The sequence below is a fragment of the Amia ocellicauda genome, chromosome 13 (assembly GCF_036373705.1).
Source record: "Amia ocellicauda isolate fAmiCal2 chromosome 13, fAmiCal2.hap1, whole genome shotgun sequence".
NCBI classification, from domain to species: Eukaryota; Metazoa; Chordata; class Actinopteri; order Amiiformes; family Amiidae; genus Amia; species Amia ocellicauda.
In genome coordinates this window covers 23,023,141-23,046,958 of record NC_089862.1, presented here as the reverse complement: position 1 = coordinate 23,046,958, position 23,818 = coordinate 23,023,141, and the positions used below count along the sequence as shown (strand labels likewise).

Genomic DNA, 23,818 nt, shown 5'->3' with positions numbered 1-23,818 from the left:
ATTCAAATTGCATATGATCTAGATCAGCACTCAACTAAAATAAAAAGAGGTATAAAGCTCTTAAACAGAGGTCCTTGAAGTGCTTTCTTTTTGTGCCCATGAGGTCAGGGTGCTGTACAATCCAGTTCAACAGCAAACTTTGGGTTCTCTACTCTACATTGCTAACGGATAGGAAGTGTTTTTTGTTTGTTTTCTTACATTGTTATGAGTGGTTGAGTTTTAAAACATGCCCTGTGTTAAATGAGCAAGAGTGTAGTTTTGAATTAACTTAATGTATGCAGACACTGACCCACGCTTTGGGTATGGTCTAGCTTTAATATATAAAATTAAAGTAATTAAAAGAAAATGATTTGCATTACAAAAGGTTATTGTAGCTGCATGTCTACTCAGCTTTCTCAGGTGATCACAGAGAAGCTGCCTGCAGGTGTGTAATAACCTTGATGGATATGCAGTTTGAGGACCGTGATTGTAAATCGCTTAAAGCAATCTACATATTACATATTTGATTTAATTTTGCTTTCAGATGACCTCGGTCAGACATGGAAATTACAAATGAAAGAGTACAACAGGTGTTCTAATAGATAATAATCCACATGTACTCACAAATTTGAAAGCCCTTCACTGTACACACTGTCCATTTCAGCCTTGTTTTAGGTTACATAATTCAACAATGTGATCTTGATTTTCAAGAAAAATATTGTTCAAAAAGTTTCACCATTCCACTGAAGGTTGAGACAAGACAGACAGGGTTGCCTATGTATAGGCAATTACAGGTTTTAGCACTAGTCCACCTTTTCCATGTGCAAGTATCGCAAAGATGATGGTGGTTCCTGCCTGTTTGCACCACGTTTTGGCCATAAACTAACCAATCTAGAGCACTGATGTTATAGGTCATGTGATTGGCATTTCAAGCACCCGAACAAAGAGAGAGATTATCTTTAGTAATATGCCAGTATCATCAATTGTGTGTTCTTTCAAATAAGTAGTCACAGTTTCTTGCTGTAATTTAAATAGGTTTTATTTTATGATCCTCATTATATTCTAAGATCATATTGCCAGATTGCTGACAAGGATTTGAATTGGTATTGAATTTGTTAAACTATGTTAGGTTTTAGGTCTCTGTTAGTAAGGCATAATCTGAGTATTGTGTAAAAACAAGACTGCTCCGGTGACCTTTAAAAAGCACTCACCTTGCATTTTTCTGCACTGTAAAGATGGCCAGCCCACTCGTTTGGGAATGTGAAGCCAATTACCGTTAAAGATCACATCATGCCACCTGTGGAGAGAAACAACCAAAGGAGAAGGTGTTGAAATATTTCAGGTCACAATCCACCAACACTGACTTAATTGTTTAAAACTTAAAGGATAGTGTCATGACATTACCCTTGTACAAAGCTTTAATTATTGTCTGCATACTGGTAAGCTAAAAAGTGCAATTTGTGCAGTATTTTTATCTGCTTTGTCGTAATATTGGTTACAGTCCTATCTGTCTGTACAAAGAAAAAGAAAACAACAAGTTTATTCTCTTTTTTTAATTGTGTACCTCTAGAATACAGTGGTTAAGTCAAGATGTTAAATTTTTCATTTCTTGGGAAGGTCATTTCAGACAAGAGAACAACATAGTAGATTACAGAAGGAAAGAAAGACATCTCCCCTGCACTCATTCTCTCCTATTTATATCCACATTCAGGGTATCTAGTTATAAAATGCACCTTTCTGTTGCAATCCTGTTTTGTCATAGGGGAACCTAAGACTGAGACAGCTTTCGGACATGCAAGACTGGTATTGATATTGCCCAGCTCTTCTGTTCCAACTGATCACCCTTAGAAATCACAGTTATGTGGTGAGACAGACATCCCCCAGATAGTTGTATCAACCCAGTCCTGATCGTGGAGTTTGGTTCCATTCTGTGCTGCAGCTGAAAGTCCTAGGCCACTCCTGCACACCTTGGCAAGTCAATAACACATGCATACCTACATACATACATAAAGTTATCTAGACTGTTTGATATGAGCTTAAATAGTTTCACCACTCTACTTGTGAGACCCCAGCACAGTGTTCAAGTAAAGTATTTAGAAACGTGGAGATTGAAAGAGGGCTCTTTGCCTTAGGAATTTACTATGGTTGCATAGACGAAAGCGTCTGGGCTGAGAATTTTCCTCTGCATGAATATTTGAAAACGGTGAAGTGGGCGAACACTCTGAGTGAGAGCGCCCCAGCGTCCCCCGAGAAGAGAGGCTCTTTTTAATCTCAGCTTGCTGATATGAAAGAACAAAGTATTTCTTCTGGGAATGCCAGTCCATCACTAACAATATGATGAAAACATTAAATGGTTTCATTCTTTCTTTTGTTGCTTTGTTCATTTTCATTTTTATTGTTTTGTTTTATTTACCTTCTCTCCAAGTCCAGTAAGACTCCACACTTTTGGCTAAAGCTTATGATGCCCAAAGAGAAAACATCCACTAGCAAGTTCATTGTTTGTAGTTTAGTCTCCGTTTCAAGTAGATTAATTATTTGTGAAATGTACAGCACTGTGCAAAAGTTTTAGGCAGGTGTGAATAAATGTTGTAAAGTAAGAATGTTTTCACAAAAAGACATGTTAATAGATTATATTTATCAATTAACTAAATGCAAAGTGAGTGAACAGAAGAAACATCTACATCAAATCCATATTTGGTGTGACCACCCTTTGCCTTCAAAACTATGCACGAAAACACAGGGACTGGGGTTCAGAAAAATGGCAGCAGGTGCTCTGGACTGATGAATCAAAATTTGAAATATTTTGCTGTAACAGAATGAGTGTCTGCAGGCAACAGTGAAGCATGGTGGAGGTTCCTTGCAAGTTTGGGGCTGCATTTCTGCAAATGGAGTTGGGGATTTGGTCAGAATGAATGGTCTCCTCAATGCTGAGAAGTATAGGCAGATACTTATCTATCATGCAATACCATCAGGGAGGCATCTGATTGGCCCCAAATTTATTCTGCAGCATGACAACGACCCCAAACATACAGCGACAGTCATTAAGAACTATCTTCAGCATAAAGAAGAACAAGGAGTCCTGGAAGTGATGGTAGGGCCCCCACAGAGCCCTGATCTCAACATCATCGAGTCTGTCTGGGATTACATGAAGAGAGAGAGCAACTGAGGCTGCCTAAATCCACAGAAGAACTGTGGTTAGTTCTCCAAGATGTTTGAGCCAACCTACCTGCTGAGTTCCTTCACAAACTGTGTGCAAGTGTACCTAGAAGAACTGATGCTGAATTGAAGGCAAAGGGTGTCACACCAAATAATGATTTGATGTAGATTTTTCTTCTTTTCACTCACTTTGCGTTTAGTTAATTGATGAATATAATCTATTAACGTCTATTTTTGAAAGCATTCTTACTTTACAACATCTTTTCACACCTGCCTAAAACATTTGCACAGTACTGTATATATTTTAGTATCTTTATTTAATCAACTCAATATTGAAAATTCCAAGTAGAATCTCTGTTTGAATGGAGTGTAATACGAGAATGTTATTCTACTGTTATTTTGAAGAAACCCACAAAACAAAATGTTTTCTTAAACTGTCCTAAACACGTTTGCTCTTATTTTTACCTTGTGATTTCCTTGTGTCTTTGTTTCATTGTTGAACTTGAGGATTGTTTTTTTATATATATTTGCTTCAAATTGTCTTGCAATCTGACTAATCAGAAAGAGTTAATGTAACCTGTTTATTAGATTCCAGGAATTATTGTATTACATTTCTTGAACTATTTTCAGGGCAGCCTGTAAGTCTGAGATGCCAACAGTTGTCATTGCTTCAGTCAACAGTACACTGAACAAACTTACCACCAGTGATGTATCTTGATCGTATAATGATGACTCAGACTCTGCACTGCAAATTAATCTTGGGGATTGGCCATAGTACTTATGTTTTGTTTGACTTTTCATCACTAATATGTTTATGGCTGGGTATAGTTACATATTAAAGCCTCCATTACAGAAGCTGGTTCTCTAGAATAATGCCTATGTTGCGTATTTACAGTCGTTTACATAGAAAATGCATATTATTTATCCTTTGTAAAATGTCCCTTTCAGTTATGCTTCCCCTCTAAATTGATCCTATTGACCATCAATTAAAAGTACTCTGGATTCAGTACTGACAATAATTTACACACATCCTTTATTTTTTCAGTACCAGGCTACAGTAAATATCTTTAAGTGTTCTGTAGTGAAGCAGTTCATTGGCAGTGTGCAGTGCTTAACATATTTAACATTTAATGCTTTAATGCTTTAGCTGCTGGTGAAGGCCAGCCTGTTCGTCTCTCTGACAGGTTACTGAATATGATTATGATTAATGGGGCTGTGCATCCATTTGTTTATGTTCGTGTTAGTCTGAATGTGCAAAATATTGGATTCATTTTGTTTTCACAAGACCCCCCCCCCACACACACACACACACAATTTTGCTGGTCTTTCAGAACAAAGCAGTAATTGGTGTTAAAGAGGGCACACAATCATGCAGCATGTGGGAATCAGTCTACAGATGTGTCCTGCAATTTTAGCTGTAAGAAGTAATGTCACTCATCACCAGAATTTATTTACATTTTTTTATAGAGCTAAGACCTCGAGCTTGCATCTGTTCATAGTGAGAAAATAACACACACACTAAAACTGTGTCTTACTGAAGTAGAAGCTGATGAAGGAAAATGGCCGAGTCTGACAAATAGCTATTCTTTGTGACCTTACTTGGCTTATTCACACATTTGTATTTATATACATAAAATATATGTATTAATATATAAATGAAAAAAGTGTGAAGAAAAGTTTACACTTTGCTACAGTGACCTGCTGCAAATGCATTACACATGTTTTAAATAAACACAGCAGCTGGTACAACACCCAGCCTCACATTGAAACCATTAAAAAGAGTGTTAGCACAGACATGTAGACCTTTTGCTGTTGCATTAAAATTAAGCCTCCACCCAATGTTGCCACCAGCACAGTGCTGTAAATAATTTCATAATCTAAGCATTGTTTTATTGATGTAAAATTACCAGACCTCCCCTGGGGATATGTCTTTTAAAGTTAATGCATTTAATTATAAGAAAGTCATCCCTGGGAGCAATGATGAATGTAAACTCATACCAGACAGTTTAGTTCCCACTTGACCTATCTTACAAGTTCCCTTTTCCTTAACGTAATATATATATATATATATATATATATAGGTTTTTTGTGTGTGTTTACTGTTGTTTTCTAGTTAAATGTTTCATGTCCTGGAACTAGGGTAATGTGTTTTATGTTTTCTGCTATTGCTGGACACAGAGAATCCATATCTGTAACAGTCTGAATTAATAATTACACAAATACTGGAAAAGATATCTGAAAGGGAAGGGTGGTTCAAGAGCTTCTCTGGAATGATTTCTCGCATACAGGTGTGCAAGGTCGTCAGATAATATATTTTCTGTAATATAAAATCTAGTGGCTTTGACACATGGAATATCAGGCTCGATAGGAATAACAGCTGAGTATGGTTTTCACCGTAGATCTGATATGCACAGTATGGAGCAAATATCAAATGATCAGGGAAGATAATGTAATCACTCTTTTAATATTTTGCTGTCACAGCATTGAAGTTATTTATTAATTTGGCAGATGGATTAATGCAATATAATTCCCATTTAAAAACAAATGTTTTTTAAACTGTCATGGAATTGAAAAAGTAGCATTTTGCAAATGTTACACTTGGTGCAGTGGTTTAACAAGAAATGGACACGACGGCACACATGCAATACATTATTCAGTTGAGCAAAATACACAACATGAGACACAGCAACTGCAGTAAATTAGATGGAAGAGTTCGACCATTCAGGTCAATATTACAGCTGGATAGTTAGATGTTACTGTATGTTCAGTGTAGGATGACATCCAGAAACTCATTTTTGGAGAGAGCTGTAGCAACCTTGAAAATATAGCTATAACTGAATGCATAAGAATCAATATAGTGTTTTAATACATACAGAGATGAGATAGAAAATGCAGTAATAAAATAAGTTCTAGAGGTCCATTGGGTGCAATACTAACTGTGCTCCTCTTAATAGAAAGCAAGTAGTATTTCACCAAGATCAGGATATATCATTGTGCTTTTTCCCCCCTCCAGTGTTCTGAACAGCATTCATGCCATGTGTTCAACAGGGTAACTTGAACCGACTTGCAAGTTCTTTTTCACTTTTATAATTGGTGACTCTAATTTTCTTCATTGTTGTAAACCGTCAGCTTGAAGTTAAAGTGCTTAAGAATGGAAAACAGGGTCATGTTTTTGCAGTTGTCCTTTTCCTTCTCTCCTTTCATTTGCTTCACTACCGATAAGTGACGTTCACATAAAATCCGTTGACCAATTATTTCATGAGATGTTACAGCAAGAAGTGTCCGGCCTTGCTCCTCAATTAATTAAAATGAGGATGATTAATGTGTTGAAGAGAATCCAGCTGAAATGCGTGGAGAGCAGGAAATTGTGGTAGTTAGAGTGGTATAATAACTTCTGGGTGTGAGATAATGGCTTTCTCTCTGCCTTCAGTCTGTGAAGATACAGTGGTGCACTACCTGCTGCAAGTCATCTGTGCCAAGTCAATTTTCATGCTCTGTCTCTGAACCTCATATTCATTATTTATTATAGATATTTCAAACAGAAAATCGCACTGAGATGGAAAATAATGTCTATCAAAGGGGTGCCCTGTACATGGCAGCAGGCAAGTTACAATTTTAAAATTAATAATTTTAACAAAATGTGAATTATGTTGTGTGTATATAGAATACAGAGTACTAATATTTGAATGAATACATGCATGCCGTTACATTTCTGTGTCAAAGTAATGAAATGTGGGTATTAGTTTTGTTTCATCAACAACAATCTTGGCTGGATGGGAGTGTACCACATTAATTACAGTAAGGAAGACCACACACTTCTAATACAATTGCAAAATATGAAATTATATATTAAAATCCAACTTTTCGACACTTGCGTGTCTTCATCAGGGTAAGAGTAAGCAAAACAACACATGCTTTAAAGGATTATAAATTAGTCACAGATGGAAAGGAATTACTCACGTCAGAATGTATCTTTAACACAACCGATTCGATAATTGCAATACATTAAGATTTTTTAGGCTTCATGTTCATGTTTGGTATTAATTCCTAAAAAATGTATTGCAATGCAACTCAGAACTTTTAAGATTTCAGATGTCAGTCACAAAAAAGTGACTACTTTCACAATAAACAAACACTAAATTACATGGTTATGATTACAAAAAACACCCGTTCAATCACAAAATTATAAATAAACAATCAACTGTCAATGTAGAGTCTCATTATATAATTATCAGTACATGTGTACCACATAACACAACTGTTCACCCTGTCGCCTTAAAGGACCACAATATAAGTCCAATAAAATAAGTTTGATCCTTTTTATAGTTATTTCATTGAAGACCACACTATCATAAAATACTTCCCTTGCATTTTTGTTAAAGGATTATATTCTTTTGATACAAACAAGTCTGGTTTACTGTTGGCACATCATAAAATGATCAATAATGCATTGGGATAGAGAAGCTATTTCATGTGATAAAGTTCTCAGTAAATTCAGCAATGCCTCCATAAATCCTGTGTGGCTCAGCTTTTCACCAGGAAGAAAATGAGATTCAGCAGAAGTCCTATTTTGCCATTCATTGTAATGGAGTAGTAGTTTCACCGATATCTTTAAGAAATCTGTTGGCACTGTAATCGTCACAAAGATTTGCATTTATAAAAAATACATTGTGTGTATTTGCACTCTCTCCACATTGTTTATTTGCATATGCACAGTTAATAAGCTAGTCATCAGTGCTTCCTCATCTGCTTGTTGGTATATCAAAGTCTCTCTCCCTACCAACTGTTGAAAGGAATGGAAACATTTTGCTTGGCAAAAACAATAATCCATTTCAGACTTTGAGAATCTCTCAGAAATGTAATTAAATGCAGAATATTCTGCACTCATGCATAAAGCCCTTCAGTAAAGAAATGTATTTTCTAAAAAGTTAAAAAACAGCAATCATACGTTTAAGGACAAGGTTCCCTAATGACACAATTTTCCCATGGCTATACCACACCATTATTTGCGTGGCATGGTTTTCCATGGTTTTCATGATTTTACGTAATTGACTATACCTCTCTTTGCTGTGCAATAATTTAACTGTGCTTTCCTAGACTCTGCTGTGTTTTTTTACTGTTTGGTATACTGTAGTATACATTTAGGGTCAGCTTTGGATTCTTCCCCCCTTTTTGAGTCACATTAGTCACAACATGTAGAGTTGCTCTTTTGTTGTGTAACTGTTACTCATGATTACTTTAAGACCATTCAGTCAAGCAAGAGAGCTTTTTGTCATGTTTCTGTACTCTTGATCTGTCTGCCTGGCAATATCTGGAAGAAATTATAAGAGCATAAAGCTTCTTAAATTTCCTTTGAATAAAATGTATTCCGCCTGATGTTTCCTGAAATATGAGGTCCTTGCACAGAGCTACTGTAGAACCCAGTACATCTACAGAAAGAATACTGTTGATTGAATTAGGTTACTTACTGATTTTATACACTTTTTTGTAATGCATTTCTTATTTACACATATGTAATGACATTATAATTATTATTATTATTTAGCTTTATAATGCTCAATTAATTAACCATAACAAACAGGGTATCTAGGACACCCTAGTGTTCAAATCCTAGTAGTCCTAGTATATCCTAGTATATTATATTATACCCTAGTAGTCACTTGATTTCCTGAACAATTACTTTTTTAATCTCCACTCCACTATTTGATAATACTTGATCCGTTGTCATTAGGATACATCTGCATCTTTATTAATAGAAAGTACATTTTAATTCGCAGTGGAGAACAATTCACAATCACTACACTGACGCATTGGAAGCTAAATCAGGCAAAGTGTAAGAAATAGGCCTAAATGGCAGCTAAAATAAGATCAGTGGGCTGGGGCTGAGGGATTAATGTCTGATAAACTCTTGTGTAGTAATGACAAGGAAGGTGCAATAGATTCAGTGGCTCATTCACAACACGATGGTTAAAACAACAATTTGGCTCAAAATATAGTCAAAGGGACATTACACGATTTAAAATAAATACTGAAAACGTATAGCACTAGGCACTTACTAAGAATTGTTTCATGAGATTTAAATGTGGACAGTCAAGCCTCTCGTTGCTTCTATAGATATTTCACATTAGATATTTTTGTTTTTACCACCTACCTTAGCATATGGATGGACCACTCAAAATTAATATAGGCATATGTTAATGCTGTAAAGCTGCCAAAACTGGGAAGGGTAAATTATACAGATGAAGTAAAAATGACAATCTATGCAGTGAAGAGGAAAGGTTGCAGCCGGAGTTCACACAAGCTGCAGTAAAATCAGAGTATGATCTACAGTCTCCCGCAGTATTGGATTGGTGTCACTGCGTGTGCAGGACATGCTGTGTAGTGTGCTCAATAGTCTATATACAATAGCAGTGTCTAGAATGTGTATTTGAAATATTCAGTATCACTACACATTAATATAAGTGCCAATTTAAGCAGGGAAAGGAGAGTAATGTTATTTAAGGATGGATACCATCACTACCTCCCTGCCTGTTCTTCCCTTCGTGTTATCTTAGTACGTTCCAAGTGGGGCAACCTGAGCCTGAAGATATATACTTGCCGGTTATTTTCCCTGAGGCAGTGACAGTATTCAGGGGCATTTCCCTGTAAACAGTGCAGCAGACTGATAATTTACACTGCTGTTAATGTCACTTGTCTCCTGCGACTGCACTCAGTCAATATTCTCACTTGGTCTCATTACTGATCAGCTCCAGCTTGCTGAAGTAGCATTTTCCCATTTGCATCATATTGACAGATCATGGTGATACTACAGCTGATGGGAAAGCCTTGACCTTTTCACCTTTTTACTCCATGTGACCCTTGACTTTCCCTGCAGTCACTGATGGAGCAGATCATAAAGGCTAGGATCTATTTTAATTTACTGCATAGGTCTACATTTGCACACAATAACTACTTGAGTTACTACCTCTTTTTCTTGTCTGTGTGCAGAAAGGTTAATGAATTTGTGAAAAAGAAAAATACATGGACATCAACCACATGGTAATATATTGATCTTTATTAAAATAATTCAGATGATCTGGTGTTCATCCATGCAAAAATCCCACTCTTCAGAAATTGGAAGGTGAAATAAAAATGATGTAGCCTAACCTTGTGAGATTGGTTTACACCTGGAATAAAACAATTTTAATGTTCCTGAGAGGCGTTTTCACAAAGGGAGGAGTGTATGACTTTCAAATGTCCTTGTCAACCTTGCCTGATTTTTCATACAGAAAAGTGTACCATTAAAAATAAATCTGTGAGAGGCATTTCAGAATCCTAAGGCTTATTCTGTGTAATGTAGGACCTGTGAATAAAGCTTAAAGAGTACGATTGTGAAGTCAGTATTGAGTAGTAGCTCTGTGTACCCAGCTTCGGAAGAGAACAAATTAGGAATAAAATTGCTTGTCTTACAGCGCTTGACAAAATCCTTTACAGTCCTCATAAGAAAAGAAATGTAGGATGTTGCCCAATTTTAGAAGCAGATGCTTGAATGTATCATTGCAGAAACAAGAGAGACTTCCCAAGGACAGCATGTGCTATAGTGCAGTACCAGTCTATTAAAGACAGCAGTAATTGCATTCCTCAACATTAGTAGCATGATTTCTTACCAGGTGTGTGTTTGTTTTATTCCTTTCCTATTATCAAGATACCCTGCAGTGCTTCTGGAGGGAAAAACTAATTGAAATTTAGGCACTGATGAAATACATGAAAGGCAGGGTTTAATAAACAGCAAAGCCAGGGGGGTAGCTGTAATGGCAGTTGGAGTCATAAAGTCCGCTTCTGTCGGGAAAGTAATTTAACCTCTGTGTGACCTACTCAAACTTCCTGTGATATTTTGTTGTCAATTTAAGAAGCTACTGGAGACGAGGCGCTCCATCTCATTGTCTGATTAATGACTCTGTTAATGTATGGTCTATTCATAGTGCAGTGTGTTGTAAATGTAGCTTTGGTGCATTTCTGTATGTCACAATGACTTTCTGTGTTTAAGGGAATCCACCCCTTTCATGTTGAATACAGAAACCAATGTGTTCTTCTCACAAGAAGTTTAAAATACATATATGTCTTAAAGAATTCAGATCACACCCCTTTGATATATTTAGCAAGACGCAATTGACCATTGACTAGCCAGAAGCAGTAACAGGATTTGTCAGCCTTGTTTCATTCTGATATTTCTGAATAAAACTGAATTGAACCTACCAATTCAAATAAGGCTGTCAACCTGTGAAGTTTCCAGTGAACAAATAAATATTATAAAAACAGGTCTTTCCTCTAGACACATACATAAGCAGTCATACATTGTAGTAAACCAAAAAAACAACAGATGGCTATTGTGCCCGGCCTTAACTAAACAAAAGGCCTCTTATTTCACAGAAAGTTAAAGAGTGCTGATGTGTCAAACGAAAACTATCTGTCTATAAATAGTGCTGACAGAATGAAAATCACTGCTGGTGAGAATAATATTGTTTTAAATGAAGAGTGTGAGTTATTTTCACTACCACTGTGTATATATATATATATATATATATATATATATATATATATATATATATATATATATATATATATATATATATATATATATATATATATATATAAAGATAAATTGTACTCCTTAGGGAAATTAAACTTTAAAAAATATCTGTTCTTTAGTGAGAAGGATACTTGGCAGGTAGGGAGAATTAGACCTGATAGGAATAGCATTTCTGATCTGTGCCAGGAGTGCCAGGAAAACAGTTTTTTTGTTTTGTTTTCTTGGGTCGTCTTTTTTGTAGTCAAATCTAAAAGTATAGTTCCTATAGAAACTCTACACCCCCTTTCAAAATGTTTCCTTTTCTTGCTTTATAGCCTGGATTTAAAAATGTATTAAAAATAATAATTATATATAAAAATAATATTAATTTACCTACACTACCTAGCGCAAAACTTTCAAGTGAAAAAAATCTAGAAGTTTGAGGAAAATTAATTAAAAACTGAAATAGCTTGGTTGGATAAGTGTCCAAATACTTCTAATCCTAAATTAGCTCAGCTGTAACCAATCACCTTCAAGATCACACACCAAGTTAAGTGGCCTCCACCTGTGTTCAACTATAGCGATTCACATGAATTCAGGATAAATTCAGCAGTTTCTATGTTTCCTCTGTTGGGTTGTGTATTTCAAAGACTCAACCATGAGAAATTCTGGGATAAAGTTGTTGAAAGGGACAGATCAGGGGATTGGTATACAAAATTATCATGGGCCTTGAATATCCTTTGGAGCACAGTCAAGATGGTTATTAAGAAGTGGAAGGTGTGTGGCACCACCAAGACCCTGTCTAGATCACACTCCTTCTAACCTGGATGACTGAGCAAAAAGGAGACTGATCAGAGAGGCTACCAAGAAGCCAATGGCAATATTGCAAGAGATATAGGATTTGATGACCAAGACGGTCAAACTGTGCATGTGACAACAATATCCCATGCACTCCACAAATCTGGCCCGTATGATGCTCAAGAAAGCCCACACTGAAACCCTTTTGAAGTAAGCAGTATATCACACCGGAGATCCTGTGTCAAAAGTTCTGTGGTGTGACAAAGTTCTAATTTTAATTATTTGGCCTAAATGCTAAGCAATGTTTAGCACAAACCCAGAAGAGCGCATCACCCAAAGAACATCCCTACTGTGAAGCATGGTGGTGGGAGCATCGTGTTATGGAGGTGTTTCTCATGGACAGGGACAGGGGCCCTTGTCAGGATAGAAGGGAAAAGTAATGGAGCAAAGTATTGTAAAGTGCTTAAGGACAACTTGATGCCCTTTTAAACAAAGCTGAATGTAGATAATGACCCAAAGCACACAGCCAAAACTACATTGGAGTGTCTAAGGATAAAAAATGTAAATGTCCTCGAGAGGCATAGTCAGAGCCCCATTCTAAATCCAATCAAAACTTTGTTGCTTGACATGAAGATTGCTGTCCATCAATGCTCCCCAAGGAACTTGACAGAGCTTGAACAGTTTCATAAAGAAGAATGGCCAAAATTAGCTCAATCTAGATGTGAAAATTTGGTAGAGACCCATCCCAACAGACTCATAGCTGTAATTGCTGCCAAAGGAGCTTCCACCAAGTATTAACTCAGGGAGGTGGATACTTATCCAATTATGATATTTCAGTTTTGTATTTTTAATATATTTTTTACGCAATCATTTCCCCCCACTTACCAGTGTGGAATATGGTGTGTAGATAAGTGGGGGAAAGAATCCTAATTTAAATGCATGAGAGTCTGAGGCACTGACACAACAAAATGTGAAAAAAATTCAAGAGGGTGAAGACTTTCTATTGGCACTGTATGTAGGGTTGCAGAAGGCAGGCTAAAGACTGGCTGTCTGGTATAACTGTAATCATCAGTCAGCCTCACAATATCTTTTAATTTTTAAAGCAGTGTGTATGAATTTTAGCCTGATCAGTTAAAAATTTACCAGATTGGCATAAGCATGCAATTGTGCTAATCCTCACTAATCCTGTGAGGTTGAATGTTTTTGTCTAGTGGCTAGCATACTAGAAAAGCCTAAAATAATACCCATCCCCAATGACTGGGAACTGCTGCTACATCTTTGGCTCTAGTTTGGAACAACTCTAGACTTCTGCACACTGTTCTGTCTCATTTATATCACTGTTGGTAACTTCCTGGCTGAGGCTGCGACACTGTTCTATTCCTCTAGACAGAACATGCCTTTAGAAATACAGAAGAATAGACTGCATCAAAATACTGTCTTTTTGTCTTTCAGATTAAGTGAATTATTAAATTAACAAGATTTCTTATCATTACTATTTATTTATTCCCATTAAAGGAGGAAGAATCCAAGTTTCAGGGTATGATTGACATAACGATATGTGAGTAACTTTGGAAATGCACGTCACTGTCATGAATTTGGCAGGCGTATTTTGTCAAGACTGATATGACAAAATGTTGACAATTTGGTTATTTTATTTAAAAACCTCTATCAAAGAGACCAAAGTGCATGTAGTCATATCTCTGCTGAGAATTGATACAAATATATTTCTTACTGTGGAAACTTCAGTATTATTGTTATTCTGTGGTGATAAGATATGACTCACCCTTACCATTCAAGAACAATTTTGTCAAAAACAAGTGTAGGATGGTCTTTGTTTGTTGACTCAATATTTAAAATCTATGTATTTATTTTGCTGGAAATTGTGAGTGTGCAGTTTGATTTGGACCAGTTTAGATAATTATTAGGATTAGGATTACTGGTATATCATAAAATACTGCCATACACAAGAGGACAACACTAAAAGACTGACTTTTGATATGTAATAATTTAATTTAAGACTTAAATATATATATTTTTAATTAAAATATTGTTAAAGATGTAAGAAGAAAGGTAATATTGTATGTTGTTTTTATGTTCTAATGTGTTCAAATGTGACATCTGTAGATGCCCAATTGGCATTTATAGGATCTTGGCATTTAGCTTTATAATCTGCCATTTAATCTTCAATAAATCACAATGTCCCAGCAAGGTCAAATTAACTCTATATTCAGCCTTCAGTGTCACTTCACCCTAAGGCAGTTTTTGCAAGAAGAACTGTCTCCCTACCCTTCATCTGATTTGTATTCCCTGTTTGGCAAAATACATTTTCTAACTCAGGAAAAAAAAGCATGGCTATTTGACATCTGTTTTCTAAAACTTCACTGTGGGCAGTGTCATTCAAAAATAAAAACAAGCAAAAGTAATGTACCCAGCCTGGTGGCCTCTGAGATTAATGTGCGTCTGCCATTTTGTGTGAAAACAGGGTGGTGAGTATCAAGAGAGATTCAAAAGAAGTGGTGTTTTTTTGTTTGTTTAGAAGCCTTCACTAAACATACCAACTGTGCACTATCTCCCCCCTTATAGAATGATGCAAATACAGAGGTCTGTATATCTCATGAATTTGAACCAGCTTTTATTTAGCCTGTTTCCATTTTGTATTTGTGCAGCATTGTGTTGTACAGAATGAATGAATTCTGGTAGTATTTTCCCTTCCAAACAGCTGGGTTATAATAGGGGACAACCATATTTAGATTAATTGGACAATATACCCCCCTCCCCCAGTAGATACATGTTACAAAGAGATTATTTAATGAACATGCAGCAGACACGGTCAGAAAGCCCCAGCCCAAGCTAATGAAGATATCACTTTAACCGGTGTAACTGAGTGAACTGAGTTTGGTGGTCTTGGCTAAGCTTTCATTGGAGGTTACCACATTAACATAGCTTGTCACATGTGGGCAATCTAATCTAAAGAGGACCATAAATATAGAGAGCTTAACTGCAAAAGGAAGCTGTTACAGTGCCTACTTACAGCATGCCTGACTGTACTGCCATTGTCCTTCACCTTTCCTGTTCCCTCATCTCACAGCACTAAAATAAATACTGGAAACCAAACCAGTAACACGAGATGCCTGATTCCAAGGGGGGAAATATATATAAATATGTGTGTGTGTTTAATATTTGTTATATTTATGTGCGTGTGTGCCTCCAAATAGTATTTGTAGCTACTCACAGACATGTATAATGTCCAAGGGTGTACAGAGGAATCACATTTTATTTACACATTGTTAAAAAGACATAATCCATTCAGCAGTGAGCTTCATCATGCAAAAAAGAAAGCCTTTCTGATTGATGGAATTTCTTGCAGAATCAGTCATTTTTACCCCCGCCATACATTTGTAAATCAATTACATGATGAAATATGAGGGGCACCTTTAATGCAAAGAAAGTCAGTTCTGTTCATGCAATGCGTTATATAAAGGTTTCAGTCTCACTTCCAGCCTCCATGGTGTTATTTATAACCCCAACAAAAATGGTTCCTAATTTAATACATTTAATTTATCTTATAATTAAAATCATGTTTCATGAGTTGTTTTGCTCTGTTCTGTTGTTGAAAGATTATTTGTGACACACACAATTCAGCTTCTATAATTTCCCTTTGTACTTCATCAAGGTTTGTGGTTCTGTATATTTCTCTGATTCTAGGCATAGAGGCATGCAAGTAGAATTGTATGTTTCATGAATTATAAGTATAATGCAGAATTGCCTTAATTGTTCGTTCTGTGCTAGGATTTCATACTGCACCATTCTGAGAGTGCTTTAGTACGCATATAGTCAAATAATTAGGAAACCACAATTGACCTCTTGTACAGTGCCAGTTCTTAATCTCAGTCACAACCACTTGATTCTCTAAAATTAGAAGAACAGTGTTTCAAAACAAAATTAGTATCAGTCATGATTAAGGTTGTTAAAAACAGTGGCTTTAAATAGGTCAGTTGGTTCATTTGCTATAATTACTGTTTTAGTTGGGCCTTTCACGATCCCTGCTTGAAAACCTAATGGATCCAGCAGGGACCTGCAAGGTCTGTGTTAGACTTCGTTCGCTATTGTGCAGCTTTACAAGAAACACTGTAAAGTAAGCGAATAATACAATGAAATAAAGCCACCAAGCTGTGCTATTACAAACACCCCCTCTAGCACAAGGGCTTCTATAATTACAGACTCAAATGGTACAACATTAAATATGCAATGACTCTATAGGCTATAACTCATCTTCCAGGCAAGATGCTACAGCAAGGGCCTCTCTGATTCAAGGAATACCATGGGGGTGTTGCTATAACCCTGGGGTCCAGGGTAAATCCCATTTCACATTAACATTGCAGTTTGGCAGAGTTCTTTCTACTTCATGCTCATGATGCCAATTTTCTTTAGACCTTGTAAATTGGAGTGTGATATCTCTGCATGTCAAACATGCTGACTAGATCTGTGAGCCTTTGAGAACAGTGTGCAGAATTCTAACAGGACTGTGTGTGTGTGTGTGTGTGTGTGTGTGTGTGTGTGTGTGTGTGTAGATATACACTTTAGCAAAGTATCATTTTCCTTTTGTCCTTCCATGAATAATTATCTCCTAGAGCTTATAAAAATCCATTTGTACTCTTCTGTTGCACTCTCCTATCAAGCTTATCCCATAATGTTTTAATGCATTGCACAGACAATTTCATAACCATTTGTTCTTCCTAATATATGTAATTTATTTGGAGTTTTGGGGTTTATCATCTTGAGAAGCAAACTCACTCTTCCTCAGGATATCTTTGTGAAGTTCTACACAATGACAAGAAAAGTTTGTATTTAATATTCATGCATAGAGTTGTCATCCAAATCCCCCACCATTAGATTAAAAAGAAAGACGCAATTGAACTAAACCTATTATTTGCATTATACAGCCTTTTTCATCAACATATGTTTTATAAACTTCTATTAAGCATTTATTTTCTCTGAACAATGCATATGTTGTGATGCAAGTATGGGAAATACAATGTTGTGAAGTTTGTGGGTGATTTACTGGACTAATAACTTGTCAGTCATATCGAATGAAGATCAAAGAAGCACTGAGTAATTCTAGTATTGCATCTCAGTATAGCTTCCAAATCATCAAAATTTAACACACCTGTTCAAAAGGCCAGATTTCAGTTTGACATTTGAAGCATGTAAACATGAGAGGGAGGGATGGAGAGGGAGATTTAAGTATATCTTTCAGGGCATAATAAAAGCTCGCTTCTCTTAAAGTGTGTGTACAGTTAGTATCACATTCATACTTGATTCCAGTTCCAATAAACCTTTGAGGTGAACATAAAGTTGGTAGTCTGACCTGTTAATAGAAGGTACTTTCCTATCTTTGAAATATTATACAGCAGTACAGTGGCATTTTTTATATAATAGCAAAAGAGTGACCAGGAAGCCTTTCTATTCGACCTTGTCCAGCACTGTTAGATGCCTGAGCAGCACCAGAAGCCCTGACTTCTTCATCACAAGAACTAAAATGGGGGAAAGATTGACCACTGACATCCAGAACGTCAGAAAATAAAGTTAGCTGTACCGAACTGTTGTGAGAAATACGCTACCATTCTGTTTTTTGTGCCTTTTAGTGAAGTCTGAAGTTTGCGTGGAGTTTGACACCTGTGCCATATCATGTTGCAGTTGATTGATGAATTAATTTCTCTCTACATTCATTGCCAGATGTGCGTTTTTATGTTATACGTGACAAAAGCCTATATGAATGTCATGTAAATTATTTTTATTTCAGGCGTCATTGGTGGAAGGGAATGCTATTGGGAAATCACTGATTACTGTCATTATAAACTCATCAGCAGACAACTCTGCATACATACATGTACACGTGTATATATAGTGTGTTCGTGTATGGGTATGCTTGTAGTTCTGTCGTTTTTCTTTAATTAGTTATAACGATTTTACTGGCAAATGAGTGGCACAGTGCCAAGTGACGTACAATGTTAAGAAGAAGGACACTGAGGTGTAATAAGGCTTATTTATTGCTCTACTTGAACCGTGAAGGAAAATATAATTTAGGATTTCTTGTTCAAGATGCTCCAAAGATGAAGGACCTTGAGATGTAATTAGGTCTGATTTTCTTTGGGGAATAAAGCATGCATCCCATACAGAAGACAGTGCCAACCAATAATAGACTCCACTACTTCTGCCACAGTAACTTGTGGGATGATTTTCAGGGCTATATTTAGACTCTTCTCCACAAATGGGTGGTGGCCCATTGAAAGGAACTACAGCTTTCCAAGTGTGTGTGTATATATATATTCCTCTCAGTTTTTTTTTTTTTTATAAATGTTTTGTTCATTTCCTCAAAATTATTCATAATGTCTGATTTCTGCTTTTGACTTGAACAGTGCTCAGCAGGGTTCATGCCTTGAGGTTGATATTGCATTTTGTGTTTGGTGAAAAATGGCAGATTTTTGTCTCCCAAGAGCTCACTGCACTAGAATTCATAATGGGGTTCTTGTGGGCTTGAATATCAAGCAAACTATTGCCATAACAAATACGAGAATAATCGTGACTTATGTTGTAATTTATATAATTGTGTTGCTGATATAATACGTTTTCATTTGGATTAGGTCTCCTATTCATTACGGCCCTTTTGAAAACCAGTGTTCTTTAGCGTGTTAGGAATGAAGCCAAGCTTATCCATCTGCACTACTGTGGCATCCTGTTGTGGAAAGTAGGTTTCAAGGGGAAAGAAAATGAATGTCCCTACAGCTAGAGGTACCATCTGGGAATTGAAGGCATCAGAACTCGGCAAGTTCAGCTATCTGTGCCATAGCAAATAGAAAGCAAGGACTTCCAGGGCAGTGAAGTTGTGACGTAGTCCATGGCAATTCATTACCCTACAGACCTCAAAGCTCAACCAAGACCTAAAATTATCATGTTCCAAATTGTACACTTCTTGGCCAAAAATAAACTTTTGGTTTTGCTGGGAAAGTCCCTATAGTGTAACCCAATTAACAAACTGAAAATATTAATATGACTTGATGTTTTTTAACGGGTCATTAAACAACATACAAAATAAATAGAATTCTTGAATAGAATTAACTAATTAGTGGGTTTGAAGCCCCATGCCATTTCAATAAACAGATATGAGTAATTACTAGGTAAGGAACTCACCATTTATTATTAAATTTCATACTCTGAGAAACCCAGTGAGTTAAGTGGAATTGTGTACTTCTTATCCTGAGTGACACAGTGAGCCAAACCTGTATCATTGTCCTTGTAGAGTGTTTTTGTTTACAGTGGAAGTAAGTGATTGAGCCTCAGTTTCTTGCCAATGTGTGCCTTTTATTTGGTTAAGTTACTCATAGTATGAGATTGATGAGGAGAGAGCTGATAAGCCTCTTGCTCTGTTCTCCTATGAATGATGAAGAGACTTTCACCAGCTGGGCTCAGTGAGGAGTGAAATGCAGCAGAAATCCCCTAGGAATCCACTCCTGTGCCTCGGCACCCCTAATAAGGAGGTGTTTCCCATCATTGTGCTTCTGCGGGGTCACAAATGTGGGAATTCTTAGGGCTCTAGGAGATGCGGCTCCTCCATTGATTAGCTAGATATAGCCTGTTGATTAGCAGGTGCCCAAGTCAAATCAAGTAAAAAAAACTAAATAAATGTGCAATGTGTGGATAAAAAACAGTGCCAAAAGGAAAATGTTGTGTGAGCCAATAAGTTATAATTCCCCTAATTCCTTATTTAGAATTGATGACATACTGTGGATACTTTTATAACAAGAATTGTATGTAAAATTATATGTAAAAAGCCCAAAGTATTCTATTTTAGTCACTAACAATAGATTAAAACAGCAGTTTGTGCCATGGAAATGCATCTAAGGAATCTAAGGTTTTTAAGGCAGAAATAAAGCTAAATACATTTTACACACCAAGTGCAGTAATTAGGACATTTGTGTTTTAATGCTTTTTGGAAGATAAAGATGACTCGTTAAAGATGCAAGGGAATACAAAAAGTAAATGTCAGGTTGCAAATGGAAAAGACAAACATGCTTTCTGTATTTTTCAAGCATTTTGATGATGATCATTAAAATTCCACAGAAATTATAGAAATAATGAACAAGTCTTCATGGAATATTGTTGGCATTGTTAACGCATATTGGCATGGAAACACATTTTACATTATTCCCTGATAGGAGAATGTGTTAGATAAACAACCTGCCTGCATTGCTTTCTCTTCTCACTTTATTTGCATGTTGTCAATACAATAAAGCCACCCAAACAACCAACATTATCCTTTTAATTGCATTTTCTTTTTCCTTTATGGTATTGTTAATGAGCAGGTTGACCACAGAGGCTTTAATTAAGAGATGCAGCATCATTGATCATGCTATATTTTTTCTCTCCTCCCGTGTTGGAGCTGAAAATATTATCAGTTATTCTCATTTGAATGTGACCTTATTTTATGAGTGTGGAGGAAAAAGTATGTTAAAACCCATTTCTTTTTTATTATCGGTGTGAACATCTCGTCTGTGCTTGCTTGGGTTGTTGATGTGGTGTGAAAGCACAGAAGATAGCTTGTTACAGCACATTATACTTATTTTGTTGGTGTCTGCGAGAATGTAAATTACTGGAATAATTTTATTGCCCCTCTATGGACACTAGCATTGTACTGTATACTGAAAATCTGGTTATACATCCTTATAGTATAAGCCTAATAGAAATAATTATGATGTGTTAAAACAATTTTCTTGATCAGAAATGCATGACTGGGTCTGCCAAAAGTCCCAATTTAATCAGAATTCGGTCCCACTGTACGGTTGGAGCTCTTCCCGCTGTAATACGCATTAACACTGATGATGATAGACACCTTTATCCAGGGTGACTTACAATTGTTACAGTACATCACGTTATTTGTACGTGCTGTTACCCTTTTGCTGGAGCACTATTGGTGCAGTACCTTGCTCAAGGGTACAACAGCAAGTGTCCCCCACCTGGGACTGAACCCATGGACCCTCTACCTGGGAGTCCTCAGCCCTGACCACTACTCCACACACTAATAGAACTGTCTTTCCTGCTATTCTTCATTCTGTCAGAAGATAAAATGATTACCACTTTGTTCATCTTTAGAGTTAAACTGAAGTTAGCCTTTTAGTTTTTCTTTTAGGTAGATTATCACTTATAGTGTGTACCTTCATTTGAAAGACATTTTGGTGAGAAACCTTAGTCAAGTAGACTATTCATGTTTTTGTTGTTATTATTACACATTTCTGTCTCACACTGGGACATACCCTACATGTTTCCTGGTGTAGCGTTAGTGTAATGTGGTCAGAACAAAGGGGGAACCTTACTCAACTGTTATAGATTTCAAAAAGGAAGGGTAGGTGTTGTGGTTTTGATGTGCATATCCTCCCTAGTTCATTAAAAGGAGTCAACAGAAAATGTTGCATAATCAGCACTTGTTTTAGGTTTTAACCTATAGGCTAAATTCATTCATTCATTCATTCATTCAGTGCCATCAATTTAACTTCCCTTACTGTCACTGGACACTGCTAAGCAGCAACATCTTTGAAAAGCAGACCCCTGTACCCTGCTTGTAATCATAAGAGTAATAGTACTTAACCTTGATCTGTAAACATTAATGCCAGGACTCCACAACTATACACACAATGAAAACCCTTTAATGTAATTTAATCTGAATGCAAACTAAAATAAAACTAAATAGAAGAAAATGCTTACAACAGATTTATTCATGTATTTTTGTCCTTAATGGGATATTAAGTTTGTTTCCGCTTTGTGCACCTTCCCCTTGCACCTTGCCCCTGAGGATTGAACACTGCAAGTTATTCATTCATTCAGCTCCTATTGTTATTAGCCGCAGGATGATCCCCATTGTACATACAGGGCCTTGAGACAAGGGGGACTTGTCCAAGGTACAGTTTTATGATCCAGCCTCTTTGGGGGCAGCTGCTGCTTTGCTCTAGGATATCCGTCTGTTAGACATTGGTTAGAAACCCCATTATTATCTACCTCTCTACTGTATGGGCTCCATTGTAAACTCAGTGTTAGTAATAGTGTTGGATGATCACCTATTATTTAGACGCCCAAGACAGCGTATTCAATTGAAAATATCCTTTTGAAATCTCATTAAACAAACTGCAGCAGACGTGTAAACACATTTTCTATGGTTGAAACAGAGTGGCACTGTAACAACAAATACCATTGAGAGCGTATTAGGTGTACAAGAATGCTGGATAAGCTGGTTCTGCTTTTATACGGTTCCTACTGTAATAATATGCCTTACTCGGTTTTGTTGCATCGTGTATTTCGGTCTCATGTATCCCAAGCTGCTGGCGGTGGCAGCTCTTTGTGTTGTGTGTTTGAAAGTGGCTATTCTGGTAGGCTGTCTGTACATTAGACATGCTGCAGTGTGCACCAGCAAGGGGGCTTTTCACTGCAGAACAGCGATTTCAATAGCCAGCGTCACACCCGGCCTCGGGAAACGCAACCAGCCTGTCCTTCAGTGCAGTGTGAGAGTTTCCCTCATCAGGGCAGCAGTTTCCTTGACAAAGTGGATTGACCTCCACCATCAGGCTTTCCTCAGTCACAGTGCAAGATATCGTAGACCTATGATAAGTCAAGTTAAGTCTTTTAGACAGTCAATTTCAAATGGATTCCTCAATATCCGCTTAGTTGATCTGCTTTTTTGTTCTGTTCACTGAATATTTTGTATTATGTAACATGTCAGTTTACTAGTAATTTGAGACGTTATCAGATGTACTTCAGAAAACTGAAATATGTGAAATGATGACAGTTCTGTGGCGTACTCATGAAAGAAGCAGTGTAGATATTGCTTTAAATCAGTGAAAAATAACATTATTATTACTCAGTTTCTTAGCAGACATCCTTATCCAGGGTGACTTACAATTGTTATTATTATTATTATTTACTATTATTATACATTATTTTTACATTTGTACCCATTTATACAGCTGGGCATTTAGTGGAGCAATAAATAGGTAAAGTACCTTGCTCAAGGGTACAACAGCAATGCCACTCACCTGGGGACTGAACCCACAACCTTCCACTCCTGAGTCCAGAGCCCTAACCACTACTCCACACTACTGCCCAACATCAGCCTATATTGATCCCAAGATGTTTCCACTTGCTTTTATCTACAGCTTCTCTTTTCCATGTCGTCCCTGCAAAGTTTATGAAGTTTATATTTGATGTGTTTGTCGTCTATATATATATAATATGTATATACAGCTCTGGAACAAATGAAGAGACCACTGCAAATTGTTCTTAAATCAGCAT

The 23,818-nt window shown here is 36.7% G+C and overlaps 1 protein-coding gene across 6 annotated transcripts in view; it reads left to right on the top strand.

Moving 5' to 3' along the window:
* Positions 1-23,818, top strand: part of ctbp1 (C-terminal binding protein 1) — a 185,034-nt gene that overhangs the window by 111,268 nt on the left and 49,948 nt on the right. For 2 of the 6 annotated variants that reach the window (XM_066720204.1, XM_066720198.1), the window contains exon 2: positions 6,665-6,737. The exons of 3 other annotated variants lie outside the window; for them this stretch is intronic. In XM_066720204.1, the coding sequence (XP_066576301.1) occupies positions 6,692-6,737 (46 nt within the window). In that variant the 5' untranslated portion in view covers positions 6,665-6,691. Of the gene's footprint in view, positions 1-6,664; positions 6,738-13,999; positions 14,040-23,818 lie in introns of those variants that run through there. One more of the 6 variants, XM_066720200.1, reaches the window with a different exon arrangement.